The sequence below is a fragment of the Lampris incognitus genome, chromosome 12 (genome assembly GCF_029633865.1).
Source record: "Lampris incognitus isolate fLamInc1 chromosome 12, fLamInc1.hap2, whole genome shotgun sequence".
Lineage (NCBI taxonomy): Eukaryota > Metazoa > Chordata > Actinopteri > Lampriformes > Lampridae > Lampris > Lampris incognitus.
Genome location: NC_079222.1, coordinates 15,500,532 through 15,526,759, shown reverse-complemented (window position 1 = coordinate 15,526,759; position 26,228 = coordinate 15,500,532). Strand labels below are relative to the sequence as shown.

Here is a 26,228-nt window from a genome sequence, read left to right as displayed (position 1 = left end):
AGGTTTAAGTTTTCGGCTGCGCCTCACTTTGAGATTGAATTTAGCACCATCTCCCCTCTTCAAAGGTATTGGTTCTTCACCACTAATCACCGAACACACTTTTGGCCTCGTCATTCAGCAATATGAGGTTGCAAGTTGATGTTCACACCACAATTCAGACTGCAAGTTTAACATAGTTTATTTTGTCCATGTTGTGCAACCTACGTTGCTGTTATGTTTCATAAAGAACCGTAATGTCTGTCTGTTTAAAAAAGAGTTTTTGAAAACAAATACAAGGAATTTTAAATATGTGGAAATATACAATAATATCTAGACCAGGAGAATCATTAGGAAATCAATGTATACTGCAGGAATATTAACAAAAATGATCCTTTTCATGAATCAGAAATCGCAAAACTTAGCATCTAACTGAATTGTCATCACAAATCCACATACTGCTTGTGAAATTCAGGGTTAAAAATGGTACTACAAAAGACAAGTGTAATACATTCAGGTAATGGAAATTAGCTGCCTGCTGTACACAGATTCCTCTCAAAGTGTTGATGGTTAACACATTGACTGTCCTTAGCCTAAAGACCACTGAAGACTTTAACGTGCGGTTTCTCTGATCATAAATTCTGCAAGGACGCATTAGATGCATTTGCAAAAGCATCAGCAATCTTCTGTCTCAGCCCTGACATGGAAATCAAAATGGCTTCCTGTGGACCAAAAGAATTGAATTACTGCACAAGTTCTCCAAACAGGAGATAAGTATCTTTTCCCATGCCATTTGGTTCAATGAGCATTTGCCCTCCTCACCTCTGTGCGTATGGTCCTGCTGCCTTGGCAAGGGCAGGTGTTGAGGTAATGGTCAAATAAAACACTGATGTCTGACACACTCAGGTTCTGGTCAGCATCGACACTAGCCTCCAATCCCTGCAGACCACCAAAAACTACCAAGAGGTGCCTTAAAAGTGAAAAAGGTAAGAGCTTAGGAGTTGGGGTTTTTTTTTACGATAACACCATTAAATTATCTTCAATGTACAAAAACTTGCTTTCTGTTCCACTCTCCCCCTTTCTTGCACTTAACCTACTTGAAAGGCGACAGTGTTGTTTGGTCGATGTTGCTGCCTCTCTCCGAGGTGCCAATCGTCACATCGTACCCTTCTTCAAAAGGACCTTCTGTGAACACATCACCTTAACCGACATAAGGAAAGCAAAGACGGTCAAGAAATTATTGCAGGTCGTCCAGGTCCTACCGCAGGCCTGTTTCATTTTTAAAGGACCATTCCGGTGAAAAACAATTTTCCAGCTATCTGGGTGGCAAAGATGTGTGTAACTTGATAGACTCAGAACTTGGGTTTTATTCTTTAAATGTTGTAGTTATAATATCTACCAAACAGAAGCAGATGTCTTCAAAAAAGGTTAAATTATAGTTGTTTTTTGTTTGTTTTTGTTTTTTTTACATCACAAACTTTAATCCTTCCATCCATCCATTATCCAAGCCGCTGATCCCAAACGGGGTTGTGGGATGTTGGAGCCTATCTCAGCAGTCACTGTGCGGCAGGCGGGGAGACACCCTGGACAGGCCACCAGTACATCACAGGGCTGACACCTCCACACCTAGGGACAATTTAGTATGGCCAATTCACCTGACCTACATGTCTCTGGACTTTGGGGGGGGGGGGGGGGCAGAGCACCCGGAGGAAACCCACGCAGACACGGGGAGAACATGCAATCTCCACACAGAGGACGCCCCAGGATGACCCCCAAGGTTGGACAGCCCCGGGGTTCGAACCCAGGACCTTCTTGCTGTGAGGCATCTACACTAACCACTGCGCCATCATGCTGCCCATACAAACTTTAATATAAATTATATATTTTTATGTCCCACCTGTCATTGTTCACCCCAGCTTGTACCCCTCCATGCTCTCAGGTTGTTCTACACTTGCAGTCTGATGTACTACGCTAGCAAGATACGGCAAAATCATTGATTCATAAAATCTATTCAATGAAAACACATGTAAAAGTGTGTCTTATACCGTGTGTTTTCCCAACAATGTTTGGATGCAAGTTACTAGAATGGGTGTTCAATATGTGACAAAGAAAACAGCTACTTCCCTCCAGTCTTTGATTAGGCACATTCCTAAAACTGTACAGGAGACTGTGTATATTGGGCGGACACTGAATTCAGAGCAGCACGATATTAGCATATTTGTATGCAGTCAACTTACTGAGACAGGATGCCAGGCGGACATTATAGCCCCAGTAAAGACCTCCTTCTGCCCTGGGTACATGAGGAGCCACCACCACACCTTTACATACTCTGCTCTCTGTGGACAAATACACAAACATACAGCACACATCACAGGCATGTTTGTCTTTGGTGCAAGGTGACCTGAACGCTAAGACAAAAACATAAAAACATTTATCCATGTCTGAAAACACTGAAAAGTTGAAGTTCTGCTCAACAGAAATACCTTTATTCTGAGTCTTATTCAAGCGTACTGTGACTCGCAGTCCAGGCTGCAGCTGTTTATCAATCTGAACTTCCTGGAACAATAAGCAGACATGGTTAGCTAGCTATTCAATCGAGAGATGCTAAAAATGCTTTTCTTGTGTTCAGCAGTCATGTTACATCAGTTGGGACTGCCTACAAACAACACACGTTTACCTTTCTCATTCCACAGTTGACAAACGAGCCTTTGCCTGGTTTGCAGGGCCTTTCAACAACTATCCCCTCCCGGTACACCGACTCCTCATCCATCCTCATATGGTGAGGACTGTCCAGTGGATTAAGCAAACCTGATAAAGAAAAGACTAATTAAGTTATGAGGGGAGGAATTCAAAGCAATGTCATTAGCCCTGACTGCCATTTTTCTTGAAAGAATCCGAGTCATGGAGACTTGACATTACCAGCATACTGTAGATCTTGATGCTTTGGAAAAAAACATTTGCGCAGATACCTGTTGGAGAGACAAAGTTAGAAGTGTGATATCATAATGGCTACAGTGGTTTGATATGTGAGTCAGAGGTTGCCACTTACTGTGGACATTCCAGGTACTGAAGAATTCTGGCCAGCTGAGTGCAAGCTTGTCCTTTCTTCCCAACACCTGTGTATTCCCCCTCAATACTTCTGTTAAAAAACAAAAAGCACAGTTTTTCCCGAGTTTTTTTTTTTTTTTTTTATGTCACTACCTTGAAGTTATAAACATCTCAAGGTACCCTGGAGCAATGAGTTGCAAGTCTGTGCGGACTTACTGAACATCTTCCCCCTCTTCATCAAATATGATGATCTCATCGACACAGAACACAACACAGGCCCTGGCAATTTGTCCAGCCAGGTATGTACGCAGTTCTGCAGACTGGGCATTATCCAAGACGGAGCCAGGCAAAGCAACGCTCACCGTGTAGGGCCGACCTAAAGCAAACAGAGTACACATAGTTGCATTATTCAGATTTGGCTGAGGGGTTATGTGAGGTGATAGTGCTCTGTTAGGTTACCTCTCTTGTTCTGTTCATGTTCAAGCACTGACTCCTTTGCATCTGCCTCTTGCTTCCTCTGCTTTTCCAACTTCTTTATAAGCTTGGCTTCTTTCCTCTGCTTAATAGCTCCTTTAACTGTCATTTAGGATAAATAGATGACATAAGTTGGAAACCCGGGAATAATGAGTACAGTGGTGTGCATATCACGATTAAAAAAGATTTTGCTCATAATGGCAAAAGTCTGTTGCATCCTCTACATCACTCCTTAAACACACTTTTATTGTAAAGCCTTTTTATGATTCTTGATTTTTAAGTATTAAGTAAGTAAGTATTAAGCCTATTATTCATGTTCAAACCATAATTTTCTGTACCTGAGATTTAATTGTTTCACCCAACCGATTTTCTATTTTATTGATATTTTTCAATTGTTTTATTTTCTTGGTTATCACTTACACCTTTGTTTTGAAAATACTATGTGAAAAACATACCCTTTTATTATTATTATTTCAATAATAATAATTATCATCATCATCATCATATTTATCATTATTGTTATTACCACATCATAATTACACTCATTATTGAGAACGAGGCGATTCTACGGCTGTAACCACTTACTTACAGATATACCTGAGCTTTAAAGCTGCATTAAGTAAACACAGAAAGTTGAATCAATGCATCTGGACACAACGTTTATTGAGACAGAAACGTTTCATCACTCAGCTAAGTGCCCTCTTCAGTCTCCACTGACTGCAGGTATCCCCACCCTTATAAACAATACAGTGGCATAATGACCCAAAACAACGATCGATTTCATATGCAAATTGCTGTGACTTTTCAATGGCAATGTGTACTATTCACAGAGGATTTGGGAATGGGGATGGGGGCAGTATTATAGGCAGAGGCATGGGTGTGCTATGGGTTCCCCAGTTTCACCTGTAGTGGCCGACTTATATATGGAGGAAGTGGAAAAGAGGGCTCTGATGTCCTATCCAGGGACAGCACCTGGCCATTGGTTCAGCTTTGTGGACAACACTTGGGTTAAATCTCAGGACGTACCACATTTCACTGACCACATTAACTTGGTGGACAACCACATCAAGTTCTCCAGGGAGGATGTGAAAAATGACAGGTTAGCCTTTTTAGACAGTGAAATTGCAATTAGTATGGGGGACATTTCATTGTTGATGTTTACTATAAACCAACACATACTGATCAGTACTTAAGGTTTGACTCTCATCATCCACTGGAGCACAAACTAAGCATCATCAGGATGCTGTACCACCGAGCTGACAATGTCCCCATTGACACAGCAGCCAGGGAAGGGGAGAAATCCCCCATTAAACAGGCCCTGGTTAAGTGTGGTTATCCTAACTGGGGATTTGTCAAAGCCAGGAAGACGCCAAAACAGTGCACCAGCCGATCAAAGAGAGGAGAAGGACAACAGCTGCCTACGCGTAAACCAGTGGTGATTCTGTATGTGGTGGGAGTTTCGAACAGTTGAGACATATTTTCCAAACATAAATCTCAGCTGCTTTCAAACACCAAAACAAGCTGTGCCAGAAATTGGTCCACCCCAAGGATCGGATCCCCCAGCACAAATAGAGCAATATAGAGTATGCGGTTAAGTGCTGGGAGGATTGCCATGATTTGTACATCAAGGAAACCAAACAGGCACCGGTGAACAGAATGGCAGAAAACTGGATGTGGAATTTGCCTGCTTCTTGAAACGTCTAGCTCGTATGTCTGTGCTACTAATCCCTTATTTCAAGCATAGGCTACTTCCAAAAATTTGAGTGAGTCTGATAAGTTTGGCACGATACAGAGTTGTTCTGCAATAAATTACATTAATAACATTTTCTGCATCAAAACATTACCTCTAAATACTTTATTTTTTTAACACTCGGTGAAATACAAGCCGTCGAGGGACCCAACCCCCAAGGATCAGGTCCCTCGACACAAACAGAGCAATATAGTGTAACCTGTTAAGTGCCGGGAGTATTGCCGTGACTTCTACATTGGGGAAACCAAACAGACGCTAGCCAAGAGGATGACACAACACAAAAGAGCTAATACTTCAGGCCAGGACTCCGCAGTCTACACCTATCTACAGGCCAGTGGCCACTCTTTCAAGGATGAGGGTGTGCACATCCTTGATAGGGAGGAACGCTGGTTTGAAAGGGGAGTCAAAAGAGACCATCTATATGAAGACTAATGATCATCCCTGAACCAGTTGGGAGGGGGAGATTAATGATCATACAATGCTGCAGTTGTAACCATTTTCAAATCCTCTGTGAATAGTACACATGGCCATTTAATGCTTACGCCAATTTGCTTATGAAACCAATCGTTTTCGGTCGTTATGCCACTGTATTGTTTATAAGGGTGGGGATACCTGCAGTCAGTTGAGATTGAAGAGGTTACTTGGATGAGGGATGAAAAGTTTCTCTCAAAAAACGTTTTGTCCCGATGAACTGATTCAACTCCCTGTGATAACAGAGATAAAACAAAATACAAGGGAGATGGAGAAGTACTACTCAGTTAAAAATGTCTCGCTTATGAACCATGGCGCATCCGCGCCACTTGGGTTTTCAGTAAACTCGTGCCTTGGTTTTTAATTTCATTCATAGACCTAAATATTTGTTTGTTATTTCTAATCCAATATCTGCGACTCGCATTTTTTGTATCCCCGTTATTGTTTTGTTTTTGTACTTCATTCAGTTTCAATTCGTTTAGCAGAAAGAGAAGACAGGTGAAAGACGCGACAGGTCAATAGGACCGGACTGGGACGCCACAAGTCACGAAACAACAGCGCCATCTTGAGTCAGTCCGTGGGTCTACCACGGCCCCTTTACTACCGCGAGACAAGTTTGATGAAGAGCTGTTGAAACACAACTAAGTGTGATAAACATCTTACACACACACACACACACAAAAAGACATTTTTCATTTGCTACTAGCACAAATCAAACACAGGTCGCTGCTGTGTGAAAAAGCGTAAGACCGCCCTTGGTCCTGGCGGATGAAGGCTTGCCTGCTTGACATTTCAAGCAAACTGTACGGGATACGTGTTGTGTGGTTGCTCTCGTTTGGTCGATTTGAATGATTAACAAAAGTCACGCAACGTCATATAAAGATGACAGCAGGTAACAAGTGAATGCCGAAAATCAAACGGCGCGTTTACTCACGTTCCGCTTTCCTTTTCTTCCAATCAATCGTCCCTTCTTCCTGAAATAAAGACATGATTGAGTGCGACCTTAAAATGTAACAACAAACAAAAAGTTCAATTTCTAGTTTTACAATAGCGTTACCGCACCTGAGAGGAGACAATTTTGAGTCTCTTCGCTGGGCTGTCCTGAGGCATGTTTAGATGGTGCTTCACGTGAATGTTATATACTTCCGGGTCGCAGGCCGTACTTAAAAATAAAAGCACAGATCCCGGTTTATTCCAGAGACATTTGTTTGAGGAGGGAACGACCATCAGTGAACCGGTAGGGGGGCTAAGAGTGCGCCTGTCGCCATCTAACAATGCTGTGATTGCAACCATTCCCCAAGCCTCTGTGAATAGCACACATGTCCGTTGTAACTGTAGTTTTTACGTTTGCTGAATACCTCCGGCTTGGTTGGGCGTCCCTATGGGTGGGAAGCCAGATGTGGGCATGTGTCCTGGTCGCTGCACTACCGCCTCCTCTGGTCGTTCGGGGCGGAGGGGCAACTGGGGGTAGCGTGATCCTCCCACGCGCTACGTCCCCCCGGCGAAATCCCGCACTGTCAGGTGAAAAGAAGCGGCTGGCGACTCCACATCTATCGGAGGAGGCATGTGGTAGTCTGCAGCCCTTCCCGGACCAGCGGAAGGGGGTGGAGCAAAGACCGTGACGGCTCGGAAGAGTAAATATGCCTTGGCTAATTTATGTAGCACCTTCCTGAACTAGGAAAAAAACTACAAATGAGAAAACACAAAAAATATATGTAAAAAAAAAAAATAAATGGGCATATAAAACGTGAAAATATTGTAGTCATGAATAAAAAAAAGTCATGTTACTGTTCATAATGTGCTCATTTTAATACGTAATTTCGGCAAAAATAAAATGGCTGCCCCCCCCCCCAATTTATTAAGATCGAGTCATCCAATACACGGGATGTAACATTTCCAGTTTTTCATTATAAAAGTTCGAGCCCCTTGTGGAAGCTAGGTGTGCCGCAGATGTATCTGTTTTATGTCCAAGTGATAGCCGGAGCAGGTTTAAGCAGGCTAGAGAAATGCCGTTTCACGGTTAGCTTCCTTTTTTCTTCGGCATGGTCATCAGCCATTACAAGCGATGCGCAAAATAGGTATTTTGGTTTTTTTTTGGACCAAGTATTTCTGTATTCATACTTAGATTACATTGTGTGCAAACATTAATTTTATAATTTAAGAGTCCAAAAGCATCTCAATACTACAATGCAATATTACAGTGCGCTTTTCAACGTATCGTACAAATGTAACCGGTTATTTTCTTGCCCGGTGTGGGATTCGATACGGAGTGTACTGCACCACAAGGCGACGTCACTAACCGCTCGGCTAAAGGGTCAGAATCGTTAGTTAGGGACTGACGTGTCTTATTAGTAGTTTACACAAATAACTGTCAAATACTATATCTGGGGATCCACACCAAGTGTGTGAATTTGGGGTAAGAATGAACAAATCCACAAAACAGACGCGGTGGAAAGGTTTTGACCATATTTCTTTAAAGTAAGGAAAGCAAAATGGTCCAAAAATGCAGGCTCTTCACACAGCAGAGTGTTTCCTCTCCAGTGCTTTATATCAGAATGGTATCTTCATTTGCTGCCGCTAAGCTGCTTGGCAATAAGTTCTTTCTCCTCCCGGATCTTCTTCTCTTCTTCCTCAACCCTTCTCTCTTCAGCAGCAAGTGGCTTGAGTTCATCATGTCTCCTTTTACCACAGGTAGTACCAGCAATTAAAGCGGAGTACCTTGCTGAGGGGAGACACTGCTACAGGAGGGGCCACTGTTTTACAGCTTTCAATGCACTGGCGTGCATCCAGATACAGCAGAGGTGACTTTGGGGTGTGGTTTGTGTCCACAAAAAAAAATGTTTAAGACGCGTAATGCGATAGGCTGTCTAACAATATGCCTAAACCCCGGCTGTTGTTTTTACATTTGAAAAAAAATGAAATAAAACGTAGACTATCCTATGATGAGGCAAACGTTTCACTGTTTGCTGTGCACAGTTGGCTGGGAGTGCTTCCACATATGCACCTGGATTTTTGTGTACGCATAAAGACAATTGTACTAAAACATCATCCCCCCCCCCATTTCAGCATTTGTAAAAAAAAAAAACAACAAAAAAAACTGTTCCTTCTAATTGTGCATTTTATTTTCTAGTGTTCACCATCAATCCAAAATATTTTTGCAGTGAAAAAACTAATTACCAATGATTTCCTTTTCTAATCCATCCAAATTACCTGCAGCACACCATGTAGGCCACTGGCATGACACAAGGCAGATATACAAACTCTTCGCAGGAGAAACGTGTGACCGGTACAGTGGTGGACACAAAATCACTCAAAAAATAATTTAATTTAATTTATGGTCATCCTCTAAGCCAAATTGGACCAAACTTCAATAGGCTTATATATGCCGTTGTTATCTGATACAAACCTTTATAGCGCACCAGTAGGATTATGTGACATCTAATTTTGTGGTGTTTTTTGAACCAGCTGAAGCTCTGAGGGGTTGTTTTATGAACAGAGAGCAGGAATATGTTCCTCCGAAAAGCACCCAGTTAAGGGTTTCCTCATTCTTCTGTTTGGACTCATCCAAAACGGTGCTGCTTACCCCCCCCCCCCCCCCAATACAACATAATAATTTCATCAAGTCCAATTTGCAGGTTTTTTTTCCTCAGTAAACATGTTGAACTAAGTGACATTCAAAAAGGAGAAAAATAAATCAACGCAATGAGATGGAAACACTATTTGCCATAAATTTAGGAAGACTAGGTGCAACCTGGAAGTTAGACTTTACGTCTAACTTAGCTTTCGTTAGCTATGGACAAAGAGAACATGAAATGTGTACAGGGAGAACACGAGGTACATTCGAGAAGTTGAGAGCAGCTCCATGGAGAAACTCATGTTCAAACTTAAGTGGAAAATGCAACGGATGTGTGGTGTTAAATGAGATATTAGCTGACTGAGATAGATACGTGTGGTGTGATTTGATCCATACATTTCCAATGTGACAAGACTATGAACACGGCAAATGAGCTGAAAATATGGCTCAGCAGTTTTGTCATCAGCTGTTCAGCCCATCCTGACCCTCCCAACCCATTATTCCCCTTTATGACCATCACAGCCTGTCAAAACTTGCCCCCACAACCCTGTTTCTGTGGTTCATTCACTCTCAATTGCCCCTCAAACACCTGACACCTTCGGTTGAACCAGTTACACAAGCCCTCACCTTTGGACCCTTCTTCGCTTTCACCTACCAACATCCAATCCTCTATTTCACAAGCCTCTAACGTTGTCAATGCTGTAAAATTACACTCTGGTCTTTACCTTTAATGTCAGCACATGGTTACAGTTCCATATTGGTATGTGGTAATATTTTAACTGGAGTTTGATGTTAGGCCAACCCAGCACTGGGGATGCATAAGCCAGTGAATTCTTAGTGCCATCCCAAGCCCGGATAAATGGGGAGGGTTGCATCACGAAGGGCATCTGGTGTAAAACCTTTGCCAAATCAAATATGCGGATCATAAATCCGATTTACATACCGGATCGGTCGAGGCCCAGGTTACCAATGTTCATCTGTCACCTGGGCAGAGGAAGGAAGATTAGGGAGACTTGGTTGGGGAATGAGGAAGCACAGGAAAGTGTACAGAGGAAGAGGTTGGCAAAGAAGAAGTGGGAAAGAGAGATGAGGAAAGTAGACAGGAGTCCAAGGAGAGGCAAAGAGAGATGTGGCGAAGGCAAGATGGAATACATACGCGGGAACGAGAGGGAGGACAGTGGAATGGTGAGGATGCAAGGAGTAGAGGTGACGAAGGCGTAAGAGTTTAAATACTTGGGGTCAACTGTCCAAAGTAACGGGGAGTGCAGGAGAGAGGTGAAGTGCAGGCAGGGTGGAGTGGGTGGAGAAGAGTGTCAGGAGTGATTTGCGACAGAAGGGTGCCAGCAAGAGTTAAAGGGAAGGTTTCCAAGATGGTTGTGAGACCAGCTATGTTACATGGTTTGGAGACAGTGGCTCTGACGAAAAGACAGGAGGCGGAGCTGGAGGTGGCAGAGATGAAGATGCTAAGATTTTCATTGGGAGTGACAAAGATGGACAGGATTAGAAATGAGTATACTATACAGCTCAGGTTGGACAGTTTGGAGACAAAGCAAGAGAGGCAAGATTGAGATGGATGTGTGGTGGAGAGATGCTGGGTAAATTGGGAGAAGGATGCTGAAGATTGAGCTGCCAGGGAAGAGGAAAAGAGGAAGGCCAAAGAGGAGGTTTGTTGATGTGGTGAGGGAGGACATGCAGGTGTTTGACAGAGGAAGGTGGAGAGGACAGGAAGAGATGGAAACAGATTATTCACTTCGATGACCCCTAAAGGGAGCAGCTGAAAGATGAAGTTTGACATTAAGTTGTATATACAAACACACTGATGCTTTTAGACCTGAGGAAGATCTAACTGATCAAAACATTGCCGAATAAAATGGTTTTTGGGAGCAGTTTAGTGTGCAGACCTTACTCTGTCATTCTAGTTATACTATGGAATATCCCACCACATTTTACCGCTGAAATGCCCTGGCGTGTACATTATTGTAAAGAATACCTTACAGGTTTATTCCAAAAATCCTGAGTGTGAGGACAAATTTTCATACAAACACATTTCAGGGGGCAAAGTCCAGATTTAAGCTCGGTGAGTTAGCTCTGAAAATACCTTAGTGTAGTGACACACACACACCACTGACAGTGATAATAGTTTAATTTAACTAAGCAGGCACAATATAAGACAGTTTAGATAGCTTGATCAAAGGTGGACGGAGGGGAGGCACAGCTGCTTGCTTGTCTGTCCTCTTACTTTCCATTGTTCCATTTTTTCAAAATGTCCTCGGCTGCTTGCAGTGTTGAATCCTCCTTTGAGGGAAAAAACAGAGAGAAGTGAATGAGGGCCTTGAACTGGCGAAGAGTGACTCAGGAGAACACATGGGCTGTATAAGAAGAGATTAATTAAATCTAACTGCCAAGAAATACAAAATCCAAGAATTGTTAGAATTACTGTACCTTGACAAAACAAAATCGAATGTAGTTCTCAAACTCTTTGCTGTGCTCTGGACTGAAGAATGCTGAAACTGGGATTGTTGCTAAGCCCTGCAGATAAAAGCAAAAATCAAACTTGCTGTAGGAAACCAACGGTCTGTTTAAAGTAGACGTTCATACACCCCCTTATAAGAAAACAAATGAGCACCAATCCAATTAGCTTTGCGCTTGTATACTGTATTCAATACATGAGAATAAAACACTCATTGGCTAATTTTTTGACACTTAAGCTGAATAAGCTGTATGAATAATAAAAAATAAAGTGCTTAATGTATCTGTACCTTTTCTCTGATTAGCCATTTCACAAATCTGTAGTCACAGGGCTCTTTCTCAGTGTTCAGGTCAATACAGTCAACTTCTGTTGATGAGAAAAGATAAAGAGCATGTTATTGGATTTTTATTCAATGCAGCAATTTAACAATGGATAAAATTACAATACAGTCACTGATATGGCTACATGTGTTCCCTTCTTCTACTTTCTATTTTTTTTTTTTTTTAAATTTGAGGTTTTTTTGAGAGCTAGCTGATCAACCTCCTGTCTATATGCAGACTCATCATCATCCCGGATAAGGCCAATGATGGTTGTGTCGTCCGCAAACTTCAAAAGTTTAACAGATGAGTCACTTGAGGAGCACTCATTTGTGCAGAGGGAGAAGAGTAGAGGGGAGCACACACATCCCTGGGGGGTGCCAGTGCTGATTGTCTGGGTGCTGGGTGTGATTTTCCCCAGCCTCACCAGCTGCCTCCTGTCTGTCAGGAAGTTTTTAATCCACTGGCAGATGGGGGCTGGTACAGTGAGTTGGGTGAGTTTGGAGTGTAGGATATCTGGGATGATGGTGTTGAACGCTGAGCTGAAGTCCACAAACAGGACTCTTGCATATGTCCCTGGGGAGTCGAGGTGTTGGAAGATGTAGTGCAAGCCCATACTGACTGCATCCTCCACTGACCTGTTTGCTCGGTAGGCAAACTGCAGGGGGTCGAGCAGGGGGCCTGTTATTTACTTCAGGTGGGCCAACACCAGTATCTCAAAGGATTTCATGACCACAGACATTAGGGAAATTGGCCTGTCATCATTTAATCCTGTGACACAGGGATTCTTGGGGACCAGGATGACAGTGGAGCTCTTGAAGCAGGAGGGGACCTCACACAGCTCCAGTGATCTGTTGAAGATCAGTGTGAAAACGGGGGCCAGCTGGTCAGCACAAACTTTCAGACAGTAGGGTGACACACCACCTTGGCCCAGTACCTTCCTGGTCTTCTGTCTCTGGAAGAGCTGGTGCAACCCTCAACACAGAGCCTGAGTGTGGGTGGGGGTTCGGTGGGGAGGGGAGAGTGGCTGGCAGGGAGTGCAGTTGGTTGTATGTTGTGGCCGGAGAGGGTGAGGAGTGTGAAACTTTGCTTTTCAAACCTGCAGTAAAACCCATTTAGATTGTCAGCCAGTTGATGGTTCCCTGCAGTGTGGGTGGATGGTCTCCTGTAGTTTTTTTTTTTTACCCCACTTACGTAACATAGCTAAAATTCGGTCTTTCCTGTCCATGGCTGACGCAGACTTTAATACATGCATTTGATTCATCCAGACTTACTGTAATGTTCTGTTTTCAGGTCTGCCACATGCCAGTACTGAAAGTCTTCAGATGGTCCAAAATGCTGCAGCTAGAATCCTAACTATATATCTTATAAATCCATACAATTCTGTTATCCTGTTTCAATGTTATATCCCTGGAAACTCCTTGGCATCCCCCTCATCACATTTTGTTTTTATCTACTGCTACTAATACTACTACTACTTTTGGCTGCTCCCATCAGGGGTCGCCACAGTGGATCATCCGTTTCCATCTCTTCCCATCCTCTGCATCTTTCTCTGTCACACCAGCCACCTGCATGTCCTCTCTCACCACATCCATAAACATTTTCTTTTATATATGTTATAAATCCATATAATTCTGTTTTCCTGTTTCAATGTTATATCCCTCTCTCACTCAGACGTGTGACTACTTTTCTTTTTTTTTGTCTGCATGGGGATGCTGGTCACGTGGCTCGGGTCCTGGGCTGTTCGGGTGGTGTTTGGACACTGCTTGGCATCCTCCTCATCACCTTCTTCATATATTCAATAATTCCATTATAATTCTGTTATCCTCTTTCAATGTTGTATTCTGTGAATTGTGTAAACACAACATCCATTGCATGTTGTCCGTCTTGGGAGAAAGACCCCTCCCCTGTTGCTCTCTCTGAGGTTTCTTCCTATTTTTTCTCCCTGTTAAAGGTTTTTTTTAGGCAGTTGTTCCTTATTCGACGTGAGGGTCTAAGGACAGGATGTTGTGTTGCTGTAAAGCCCCCTGAGGCAAATTTGTAATTTGTGATGTTGGGCTATACAAATAAAATTGACTTGACTAGTCGGTAATGGCGGCCTGTCCAGGATGTCTCCCCGCCTGCCGCCCAATGACTGCTGGAATAGGCTCCAGCATCCCCGCGACCCTGAGAGCAGGATAGGCGGTTTGGATAATGGATGGATGGTATCCAGATGGTATCCAGATACATGGATAGTCAGTAATGTCTTTCAAACCACTCCAGACTGCTGCTGGGTCTTGGGCAGAAAACCTGTTTTTTCAGCTTTCGGGACAGCACCTTTTTGCCGTAGTCTCTTGGTATTTCTAATACCAATTAGGCTATCCATCTCATAGTGAAAAAACAACCATGTAGCCTATCAAAATTTCAATAACTCCATTAACCATCGAAGTGAAGTCTAACTGTAGAACAGTCCTGAAACAAATCTGACTGAGAAAAAAAAAAAAAACAAGCTCACTTCAGTCACGAGGGGAACACTCATTTTACAGATTTTGGCGCTATCTGTTACTGTGATTGACATTTTAAAGTCTAGACCCCAAATATAAGATGACCCCACGGTTTCAGACGGATTCCCAGGGGGAAAAAAACGAACGTCTTGTATTCAGATCAACACGGCATTACAGTTTCAGGAGTCAAGTACTCAAGTCAGTGATACTTACTGACACAGGAAATGTCTGCTATCATAAAATAGCCCCCCTCTGGCATAACGGGCTGCAAACCCACACGCTCCAGACAAGAGGCCAGTTTATTTCTTTTGTGAAGCAGTGTCTCGGGCAGCTGCCGAAAGTAGCTGTCTGGAGTCCCAAAGTGCTCATATTCTGTTTCAAATCCCTGGGCTACTGCCTCCTGTTGGATGCAGAAACAGTTGAAGAAATAAAAATTGGCAAGGGAACTGAAACGATGGAAGTTTTAGGTGGCTAAATACCAAGCTCATGCTACTGACTACATAAAATCTAGCCTTAAACTCCAATACATTGTTGACTGCCAATAATATGCAGATTATTAAATGACGAAAACAGCAGTTTTCATGTGAATGGGTGTTGGGGTGCACAATAAATCAAATCAGTACATCTCAATTTTCCCACAAAGTTAAATCTGGACACAACGTTTAGTGGGCGAAACATTTCATCACTAATCTGAGTGAGTTCGTCAGTCTCAAGTGACTGCAGGTATCCCCCAAACTTATATAACCGAAACCAATGATCAGTTTCATAAGCAAACTGGCATGACCATTTACTAGTTACAACGGCCATGTGTACTATCCACAGACGATTAGGGAATAGTTGCAATCACAGCATCGTAAGATGGTGACAGATGTACTCTTAGGCCTCAGTTCAGGGATGGTCGTTCCCTCTTCACATAGATGGCCTCTTTGACTCCTCATTCAAACCAGTGTTCCCCCCTATCAACGATGTACACATCCTCACCCTTGAAAGAGTGGCCGGTGGCCTGGAGATGAGTGTAGACTGTGGAGTCCTGGCCTGACGAGGTAGCTCGTCTGTGTTGTGCCATCCTCTGTTGTACACCCTGCCATTGTAACTCTAGTTAATGGTCACGGCAATTTGCATACGAAACCAATCATTGGTTTCGGTTGTTATGCAACTGTACTGTTTATGACCAGCAGTCAGCTGAGACTGACGAGTTACTTAGATAAGTGATAAAAAGTTTCTCCCACTAAACGTTGTGTCCAGAGGAACTGATTCAACTTTCTGGGATTTCCTTACCTGGATTATTGAGCATGCATCAAGACATACTTAAATTGAGTGTATCTTTAACAATGCTAAAGGGAATTGAAATTACAAAATTTTGCACTAGGGAACCCACTGTCAAGTTAACAAATAAATTAATTTCAATTTTTTTTAAAAAAGCATAAAAACTCATTGATGTTTAAATATTCAAGAAATGATTCGTTGACCTGAGCAGCAGTTGCACAGTGGTAAACAGAGTTCTGATGGACAACCTTCAGATGTTTTATGATGCTCCCAGAGCCCATAGCCCAGCCAACCTGGGAACAAAAAAAACAACATCAGGATCCAGGGGGAATACTTTACATTTGAATCCTGCTGCTTAAAACACTCATGTTGTACCTTCCAGCCTGTAGCACTAAAGCTCTTCCCAGCACTGCCAATAGTGATGGTCCGTTCCCACATACCAGGAAGGCTGGCTATGAATAACAGAAAACAGGTTAATTAGACAACATTCTATGCAGTGTATTCGTGCACATTCATGTTGTGTTTGAAATGTATGTTACCTAGCTTTACATGCTTGACGCCATCATAAGTCAACCACTCATACACCTCATCACTGACACACACAAGATCATTCTTGATACACAGGTCAGCAATCATTTGGAGCTCTTCTCTCGTGTACACCTGTGTGTGACATGGTTAGGAGAAAGGTGTTTCAAAGACTACAGACGTTGGGGTGTCCTGGTAGCTCAACCAGACAGGCATGTGCAGTACCGGGCTGGATCTCAGGATCCTGGTTCGATATATGGCTTGGGACCTGTGCTGCACATCTTACCCTCATTTCCTCCACTCTACATTTTCTTTCTATTTCTGCCCTGTCAGCAAATGCTATAAAATGCCCCCCCCCCTTCAAATAAAATAAAAAACACATGATGTTTTGAGACCCTGGGTTGAATCAGACAAAACAAGAGGTTCAGGGTTTGGCGTCTTGAAGACTTTCGTAACAAGGCCAACATAATAAAATTCACTAACTAATCAATTAGATATGTCGGAAAACTTCCGTCAAACAGACATGGACAGAAAATGCTGTGAGCCATTATAATTGGCCAGAAGGGGGAAAAAAGCCCAAATATAACGGTATTAAAAATTCATTTTAGAAAATAACTATTATTATTGTTGTTAAATGTACTAGTTTTATATCAATTGCTATATTTTCACAAAATATAAAATCAAATCTGAGCACTCTGGTGCCACTTATAGCCAAAATATAAAATACTAAACTGGTAGATGTCTTACCTTGCCCAACGGGTTGTTGGGATTGTTGATAACAATGGCTTTTGTATTAGGAGAAACTTTACTGGCCAGCTCTTCAACAGAAAGCACCCAGTCCCGACTCGATAAGGCCTTGCCGTCTTCTGCTCTCTGGGGTTAATTATTAAAAACATAGTTGATCAAATATGGTTTTGGAAATTACTCATGAAAAATCTTGGACCAAGGTGATCTAAATCTTTTGATAATGCATTTGAATAGGAACATATACTACTTACTGGCCTCAGAGGTATGTAAACAGGCTTTCCTCCAGCCATCTTTACCATTGGCTGATAGCAGTCAAAGAATGGCTCAATAATTATGACCTGAAATACAGATTTCTACATAAATTCCATGCATACTGCACTGTGCAGTCTAGTAACTTGTGCAGAGAAGATACTTACATTTGCAAAAAACTTTATTGTACAGGTCTAGTAATGGGGTAGTTTGACGCAACAGGTAAATTGGAAACTTGTAGATGTATGAAAGGCAGCATTATTGTTTAGTTTCTGTCATCATTATTATCATTATACTGATTTTCATGGTGTTTCCATTGTTGAGTAAAAACAAAAAAAAAATCACACCCATTTTCTATTTCTAAAGCATGTACACACAGTCAGACACACACACCCTAACCTAAAAGTTTCGACGTGTTAATCTGCATTTGCTCCCCCCCGCACAAAAACTTTTTTTCGACAGCTGATCCCAGATCCTTTCTGTGTGGAGCTTGCATGTTCTCCCCGTGTCTGTGTGGGTCTTCTCCGGGTGCTCCGGTTTCCCCCACCATAAAAAAAAAGACATGCATGTTAGGGTTAATACTCCTGTCTGTGCCCCTGAGCAAGGCATGGCAAGACGAACTGGAGTTGGTCCCCGGGCGCTGCACGCCGGCTGCCCACTGCTCCTAGCTACACAGCTAGGAAGGGTTAAATGCAGAGGAAGAATTTCCCCACGGGGATTAATAAAATAATAAAATAAATAAACAAATAAAATATTTTGCCCCTTTTAACTTGAACTGACTTTCTTACCTCATCCCCTTCGTCAACCAGTGCTTGAATGGTACAGGAGAGCGCTTGATAGGCTCCAACTGTGACGAGGATATCGTCAAGTGGATCAATCTGACGCCCAACAATCCAACTGAAAAATTTGGCCAGAGCTTTCACAAGAGGGGGATGGCCCTGAGGAAAATGAACAAATGGATGAGACAAGGCAATTCTTATCACTTTTGATATACAGGCATGCATACACATGTGTACACAGTTACTTAAATTCCCTTGCTATTTCAGATCATATCAGGCTAAACACCTGAAATATGAACAAGACCCAAGGGAAAAAAAGTAATTGGTAAGTTTTTTGAAAGGAAAACACAGACAGACAGACAGAAATATAGACTTTTGAAGCCCAGTTTCAAACGTTCTCGAATTATTATTTCGACTTACAAAAGCACGGGTGTACTGGTGCATTGGGCTGCCCCCACTCACTGCTTTACAGAATGCTTCCTGGATGAATTTGGGAGGGGAGAAGTCTGGGAAGCCCTGCCCAAGGTTCACTGCTTTGTAATCAGCAGCCAGTTGTGTGAACTCAACCCTGTTGACACACACCAGTTGATCAAATACAATAAAATTACTCATCTTTAATAACAAATAGAAAAAACAACAACCTTGGGATGCAGTCACATGAGTAATGTTTGTGATATAATAATAATATTAATAATAATAATAAAACATTTTATTTAAAGTGCCTTTCATGACACTCAACATCACCTTACATCAAATACAATAAAACAAAGCAGTAAAAACATTAGTGCAGTCAACAATAAAACACACAATAAGGAATAGAGCATACATCAACAGGAGTAAAAAAAGGATTTGATGCTATCAATGCTGTTATAGTGAGTATGCTAGTTTAAAAAGGTGAGCTTTAGTAGCAGTTTTGAATTCTGTAATGGAGTCGAGTAAGCGTATGTGACGGGGAATGGAGTTCCAGAGTTTGGGCATCCGGGTAGCGTAGTGGTCTATTCTGTTGCCTACCAACACAGGGATCACCGGTTTTAATCTCCTTTAACCCCCAGCTTGGTCGGACATCCCTGCAGACGCAATTGGCCGTGTTTGCAGGTGGGAAGCTGGATGTAGGTATGTGTCCTGGTTGCTGCACTAGCACCTCCTATATATATATATCCACTTGGTGTCATATAAAGTTGGTCGGGGCGCCTGTTCGGGGGGGAGGGGGAACAGGGGGAATAGCGTGATCCTCCCAGGCGCTACGTCCCTCTGGCGAAACTCCTCACTGTCTGGTGAACAGAAGCGGCTGGCGATGCCGCATGTATCGAAGGAGGCATGTGGTAGTCTGCAGCCCTCCCTGGATCAGCAGAGAGGGTGGAGCAGTGGCCGGGAAGGCTCAGAAGAGTTGGGTAATTGGCCGGGTACAACTGGGGAGAAAAAAAGGGGGTAAAAATACAAAAAGGAAAAAAAAGAGATTGCTGGGATCTCCGGGATGTCAATGAGTATGTTGTATGCTTGGAGGATGTGGGGCCTGTCAGTCATTTTGAGTTGCCTATGGCAGTGGTTTGGGTGAGATGACGTTCCTGTGATTGACAGAGAATTAGAGAGGATGTTTGTGTTGTTGTTCCTGTTACTTCTGGGGGGTGGAGTTGGATAATAAGCGGAAACCAAGAGAGTTGGGAGCACAGAGAACAACCAGTGAAGCGGAAAGGTTTTGTTGTTTTGGCGTTGGCTACGGCCCACAGTCGCCTGTACTGTCACTAATAATGTACTATCGAAACTAGCTGATGTCTCATACCCTTCTCATTGAGGGATGCAACAATATGAAAGTGACCCATTTCTGATACCAAACGATCAGATTTTTTGGGGTGTTAACACAGTTCAGAAAAAAAATCTGATTTATGTTACATTTGGGCAAAAAGATTGGATTTGGGTTGAATGAATGTATGAATGATAATCTATTTCGAACATGTAAACAAGCAGGATATAACATACAGATCATTCTTTGCCAATAATCTGAAGTGCTCAACAAATCCACACATCAATCTCAGCAAACAAATCTCTATATACATCAGATTGTTACCTGTTTGAAGAGGAGTAGGAAGAAGTATACACTTATTTTTTCCTACCCCTTCTCACCTACTCTTAAGTTAATTCAGCTACTATAAATTACAAAAAGGAAGGAATAGGAAAAAAATATATGAAAAAAAAACAATTATATAAAACAACCCAGATATCCACTTGGTGTCATATAAAGGAAAACCTAATTTAGAATTGTTTGGAGATAAGTGAAACTTTAACAGTTAACACAACTCTTCATTGTCCCTATAGCTCTTGAAAACCAGACCTTTGTACTTCTTCTTGAACTGCGTAATGTTTGTACTTTGTTTGAGCTGCATGCTCAAACTGTTCCACAGTTTCACCCCACAGATTGGAATACCCACGGTCTTCCAAAGTTTGTTCTTAACACATCATTTCTTTAAGTTTAATTTCCCTCTCAAATTATGTTTCCCTTCTCTATCTGAGAATAGTTTTTTGTTGCTTTGAACATGATTTGTGCTGTGTTAAATTCTATTAAATCGCTGAACTTCAAGGCCATTGACTTTGAAAATAGCTTGTTGGTGTGTTAACGATATTCTACATTATTAATCATCCTTATGGCTCTTTTCTTGTAGTATACATAATGGTTGTCAGTTGGCTTTGTAGGCTTTACCCCATGCCTCCACACAGTAGATCATATGGTAAAATAAATGAACAGTACAGAGTGTGCAGTGATTTATGATCCACAATGTGACTTGCTTTTCTTATGACTGCAATGCTCCTGGCCAATTGTGCTCACACACATGGGAGTTAGGTTGCCTCCACTTGCGATGTGGTAGTAGATTGTTTCTTGCCTTGAACATTATTTGTGCTGTGTTAAATTCTATCAAATCCCTGAAGTTCAAGGCCATTGCCTTTCAAAATAGCTTGTTGGTGTGTTAACGATATTCTACATTATCAATTATATAAAATAAAGCGCTATATAAAATCCAACTTGATTGCTTAATTGACGTGAATGCAGCCCTAAAATCACCGTGGACATTCTCTCACAAACCACGTGATCATCGATCCTAACATGTCGTGCGATATTTCTATACACAAACGCCGATTTTCACATATACGCTGGTTAAGTTCGGACTCGCGGTTAGGTTTTGGTCAAGTTTGCGGTTAAGGACGAGCAGGGGGTGAGTTTAGGGTTTAGGGTTTAGTTTAGGTAGACGCTGCCGTAGCCCCGTACTCTAATAACACGGTTTCCGAGAAAATACGTACGGAGACTTGAGACAGCGAGGGGGAAGACGATTAAGAAGCGCACAAACAATACGTCACATCCGACTCAACCTTGGGATAACTGAGCAACGAAAAATGATTTTTTTCCCTCCCGATTTACAAACTTTTTTTTTTATTTTATCTGTCGCTAGACGGGGATAGCCTCGAAAGTCCGGCAACAAACTTGCGACCTTCTCAAATGAGGCACACCGTCTGCCGAGGGTCACAAGACTTAACACAAGACTGTAAAGGTGTTAGGGTTACTTACTACTTGGTTTGTCGACTTACCATATGTTTTTATCGACACCCTCTAATCGGCGTGAATGAAGTCTACGTGACATGATTACCTGGAGGGAGGGAGGGAGTGATCGATTAGAAATACATTTTCTGGTAAAGTTTGCACACACGTTCGGGACAAAGCGATACATAATGACAGCTGCACTCACCGTACGGTCCAGGTGCTTCTGATACACTGCAGCGGCGCTTTCCGTTACTATTCTCAACATCACAAAACGAGCAGTTTTGGGGAATCAGTGTTTCTTCGTCATCTTCCGGAGCTGTTCGCTTTTATTCCGCGTCTACATTTCACTTAACTTTTTCCACAAACGAAGACCGTTTCGGTTAAATTTACTAATTTAACAAAATAATAATTAATAATAATAATAACAACGGTGCCCTCTTTGGTTTAGTTGGTAAGGAAGACAAGTCCTGAAGAAGACGTCAAGAGCCCTTCCTTTTAACCTGTTTATTTTGCTGCTGCGCCTCCAGTGGTCGAAGGCGGTATCGTTTACTTAGAGATGAGGATTCAAGGGGAAAAAAATGGCTTTGAAAGACATATCACAGTGCTTTCCAGGCCACCAACTCCATTAATACAACAGACTGTTGAGCCCATACTAAATTCATATGACTGAAATCTTACCAATTGTAGTGTGTGCCATGACTGTCTGATCCTTTACTTTGGACCTTGCACTGTTGTTTTTACTTTAAATTCTTGTATGGGCGAGGACATTTAAGTTTCATGAGCATCTCCCCGCCTGCCGCCCAATGACTTCTGGAGTAGGCTCCAGCATCCCTGCGACCCTGAGAGCAGGATAAGTGGTTCGGATAACGGATGGATGGATGAGTGTTACAATAAGACAAACTGCAAAGCTCAATAGCAGCATAAGACAAATTCACTAACAAATCTGACAACTGATGTAGAAATTTAATACATTAGGCATCACAGTGAAATTCAGAAGTTCCAGGCGGTTAACATAATCAAACTAGTGGAAAATCCTCAATGAAAATTATCAATATATTTTAGAATTAGTTACCGTTTTACTGACCAGAACACTGATATTTTTTAACTCTGTCTTAGATTAACGAGTCAAAAACAAGACAGCCATATCATTTTCAGATATTTTTCACCCTGCCCAAGACTCAAGTCAAAGGGCAAAGGTCAAAATTGCTCATATCTTGCCAGGTTGGCCACAGTAAAAAAAAAAAAACACCGCCCCCTTTCTCTCCTAGTCTACCCTGCTGCCTTCTCCAAGTCCCCAGGCAGAACTCTGCCCTTCTTCCGCGCCCTGTCCTTCTTCTTTTCAATTTTGCCCCTATTGCTTTTCTGGATATTCCTTCGCCGCTTGTCTTGTCGTTTCTGCATCTTCTCGACAACTTTCTGGCTTCGGTTTTCCCAGGCCTTTTTTTTCTGAGAATGCATCTTCTCCTTCTTCTTTAGTGAGGCACGCAGCATGTCCTCATTATCTTTGATCTTAAGGCCCTCAGCTTTGTATAGGACATTGGTCCACTTCATTTTCTCCTCCATCTCCTGAGCTTTGCCCTCATCTGTCTCCCTCAGCTTTTCCAACTTAGCTTTGCGTGCCTCCACACGACTAAGCAACTGCTTGTAGTTCTTGCCCGTCAGTGGTGTTAAATTGCCCTTCACAGTCTTTTTCTTGTTCTTTTTTTTCTCCTTTTTGTCTACATAGCGCTCCTCCACCATCTCCAGCTTGTTGAAAATGATGGCTACCTCATTTCTCTTGCCTGCACCTGCAACTGCAGAATGAACAGGCTCTTCTTGTTTGATCTCCGGCATTTCTTCTTTGCCAGCTTTCTCTGCCAGCTTTTTCATCAATAATTCTTTCCTCTTCCTCTTTTTGCGCTCCCTTTCAAGCTTTCGTTTTGCCCGCTTTGCCTGAACAGCCTCCGATGATGGGTCCTTCAGGGTTCCCTGATACAAGAGCAAAAATTGTGATTCGGTTAGTGTGTCGATTGCATCGTCATCGGTGGCAGCGTACGACATACATTAAAGAAATGCTTATCTGACCCAAAGTATCAGATTCAAGTTTATATGTAGGTTTGCACATACATGGAATTTGACTCGTTTCATGGCTCTCAATGTACTTAACATAGAATAACAACACAACAATCTTCAGCTATATACATAAGGATTGACTAAATACAGGCGAAATAAGAGGTGATAAGGTGCAATGGTGCAGAGAAAATATACCAGAGATCCTGAAATAAATGTTAGCAGGTTACTTAGATACATGCTTGAGGTAGATGGACATGACAGAGTGTACCAGTATACATTGAATGTACAGTACGGTATATACAAAATAGTTGGATTTATTCTAGAATATTAAGCATTCATTTGAATATATGAATATATGGCATATGAGTTTAAATACTTGGGGTCAACTGTCTAAAGTAACGGGAAGTGCAGAAGAGAGGTGAAGAGGAGAGTGCAGGCAGGGTGGAGTGGGCGGAGAAGAGTGTCAGGAGTAATTTGTGACAGAAGGATACCAGCAAGAGTTAAAGGGAAGGTTTACAAGATGGTTGTGAGACCAGCTATGTTATATGGTTCAGAGACAGTGGCACCGACGAAAAGACAGGAGGTGGAGCTGGATGTGGCAGAGTTGAAGATGCTAAGATTTTCATTGGGAGTGATGAAGAAGGACAGGATTAGGAACGAGTATATTAGAGGGACAGCTCAGGTTGGACAGTTTGGAGACAAAGCAAAAGAGGCAAGATTGAGATGGCCTGGACATGTGTGGAGGAGAGATGCTGGGTATACTGGGAGAAGGATGCTGAATATGCAGCTGCCAGGGAAGAGGAAAAGAGGAAGGCCAAAGAGGAAGTTTATGGATGTGGTGAGAGAGGAAATGCAGGTGGCTGGTGTGACAGAGGAGGAGGCAAAGGACAGGAAGAAATAGAAACAGAGGATCTGCTGTGGCGACCCCTAATGGGAGCAGCCGAAAATGGTAGTAGTAGTAGTAAGCATTCGTTTGAATGACAGACCCGCAGAAAGAAATTGTTTTTATATCTGGTTGTTTTGGGGTACAGTGCTTTGGATGCTGGTACAAGTTGTGTTTTATTCATCTTTACACCTCACAGCATGACTTGGTGAACTTGAAACAGATTGTAAATTCTGATTAAACTAATATCTGTGTAATTTCCAGTAATTGTCCATAAACATTTTGAAATGTTGCATACCTGCCCTCTAGATGCCTCAATCTTTTCATGAAGTCTGTTGCGTAGAACATTTATTGTGGAAAAGCTGGAGTCAACATTTCCACCTTGAAAATAAATAAATACAGGTTAATGTTGGACACGTGGAATAAATGTCTTTCAACAAATTGAGTCTAACGACGTTAAAAAAAACTGCTATATTGAGAATGAAAAACATTCAACTGATTGTTATCTTGTGAAAGTAGTGGATGTGCTGACATATTGGAGAAGTATTCATCTTTGCTCAGTATCTGTACCTTTGGGTCGTTTTCCTTTTGCTGCTGATGCTCCATTAAGGATCTTAGGTTTAGGCCCACCTGGTTCTGATGCACCTGTACCTTTCAGTGCTGTCGAACGGGGCGGGGGCTTCTGGTTGGGTTTAGGGGTATGCACCTTGTCATTATTGCCCTTTCCTCTTAGCTTTTTGTTTTGTTTGTTTTTCTTGGGAGGACCAGCGTCACCTCCATCTTTATAACGAGCTACATACAGAGACACAAAGGCATGCAAATTAAACAAAGCATTTAGAAAGGTGATAAAACTATGTACCTCGAAATGTCCTGATCCTGCACTTGTCTGCAGTATACAGATGACAGTTATTTGGTCTTCTAAAGTTAATGCAACTGCAACATTATATTGGTTATGATATACTAACTGATTCCAACAACGTGTAAGGTTACATATGGCATAGCTGGGGTCAACACTTGTTGGTGCCAGCTTGAATTTGAATGTAGGATAAACGCCTTATATTTTTTGATAGAAAATCCAGTCATCAGTAGGGTAGAATGATCAAGGTGAAATCATGTTTTGACCGGTACACTTGATTATACATTTAATGATACATTTATGCGCAATGCGGATAAGGAGAATAAACGACCATAATTGATGATCCAACAAGGTAAACATGTACTAATGTACATTTTATATCGGTTGCAACACGTTAAGAGAAATGCTGACAGTCATGCCATAGTGCCCCTCCATAACATCCTGACAGTTATATCGTTTCCTTTTTAAAGCTCAGACATCTTCAGATTGTCCAAAACAACGCTTAAAACATTTGCAAAATGGTCTCTTACTTGGTTCTTGATTTGGTCGAGAACAGATTTTACTAGTAAGTTGTTGAATGTAGGCATCCCTGGAAGCAAGATCATTCATTATTAGAGCAAAACTGAGCTGTAACTTTAGGTAAAAAAACAAATCAAATAAAAAGAAAACATTAAGACGGTAAAGCTGGAGAGGGGGAGGAAATGTAACGCTAAGAATACACGTGGGGTAAAAAAAGAGGTGTGGCTTAATCTAACACTTGATCCGGAAGTAGTAACGCG

General features: G+C 42.1%; 2 protein-coding genes across 2 annotated transcripts; both read right to left on the bottom strand.

The window, feature by feature from the left end:
* Positions 1–143: 143 nt before the first annotated feature.
* On the bottom strand, positions 144–22,145 carry kyat1 (kynurenine aminotransferase 1). Its single transcript, XM_056291216.1, has 25 exons — positions 21,864–22,145; positions 21,706–21,764; positions 18,550–18,697; positions 18,139–18,288; positions 17,353–17,439; positions 17,102–17,227; positions 16,369–16,489; positions 16,205–16,281; positions 16,033–16,122; positions 14,777–14,963; positions 12,053–12,129; positions 11,736–11,822; positions 11,533–11,588; positions 6,782–6,881; positions 6,654–6,693; positions 3,484–3,600; positions 3,241–3,400; positions 3,026–3,115; positions 2,896–2,945; positions 2,654–2,784; positions 2,460–2,532; positions 2,214–2,312; positions 1,074–1,176; positions 799–946; positions 144–698 (listed from the first exon to the last, which is right to left on the bottom strand). The coding sequence occupies exons 1-25, from the start codon at positions 21,921–21,923 to the stop codon at positions 609–611; spliced, it is 2,526 nt and encodes an 841-aa protein (XP_056147191.1). The 5' UTR covers positions 21,924–22,145; the 3' UTR covers positions 144–608.
* A 404-nt stretch (positions 22,146–22,549) lies between these two features.
* surf6 (surfeit 6) lies at positions 22,550–26,168 on the bottom strand. The gene is made up of 4 exons (XM_056291055.1): positions 25,980–26,168; positions 25,164–25,385; positions 24,892–24,974; positions 22,550–23,626 (listed from the first exon to the last, which is right to left on the bottom strand). The coding sequence occupies exons 1-4, from the start codon at positions 26,056–26,058 to the stop codon at positions 22,928–22,930; spliced, it is 1,083 nt and encodes a 360-aa protein (XP_056147030.1). The 5' UTR covers positions 26,059–26,168; the 3' UTR covers positions 22,550–22,927.
* Positions 26,169–26,228: the final 60 nt, after the last annotated feature.

Bases quoted from the DNA above. Each gene is read 5' to 3' on its own strand.
- kyat1 (XM_056291216.1), bottom strand. From the start codon at position 21,923: ATGTTGAGAATAGTAACGGAAAGCGCCGCTGCAGTGTATCAGAAGCAC. The intron at 11,589-11,735 runs GTACAGTAATTC...TTTCCCTCAAAG, and splicing joins TTCGATTTTGTTTTGTCAAG to GAGGATTCAACACTGCAAGC. The intron at 6,882-11,532 runs GTAAGAGGACAG...TTTATTTTTAAG, and splicing joins AAAAAATGGAACAATGGAAA to TACGGCCTGCGACCCGGAAG.
- surf6 (XM_056291055.1), bottom strand. From the start codon at position 26,058: ATGAATGATCTTGCTTCCAGGGATGCCTACATTCAACAACTTACTAGT. The intron at 24,975-25,163 runs GTACAGATACTG...TTTATTTTCAAG, and splicing joins AAAAGGAAAACGACCCAAAG to GTGGAAATGTTGACTCCAGC. The intron at 23,627-24,891 runs GTATGCAACATT...CTCTTGTATCAG, and splicing joins TTGAGGCATCTAGAGGGCAG to GGAACCCTGAAGGACCCATC.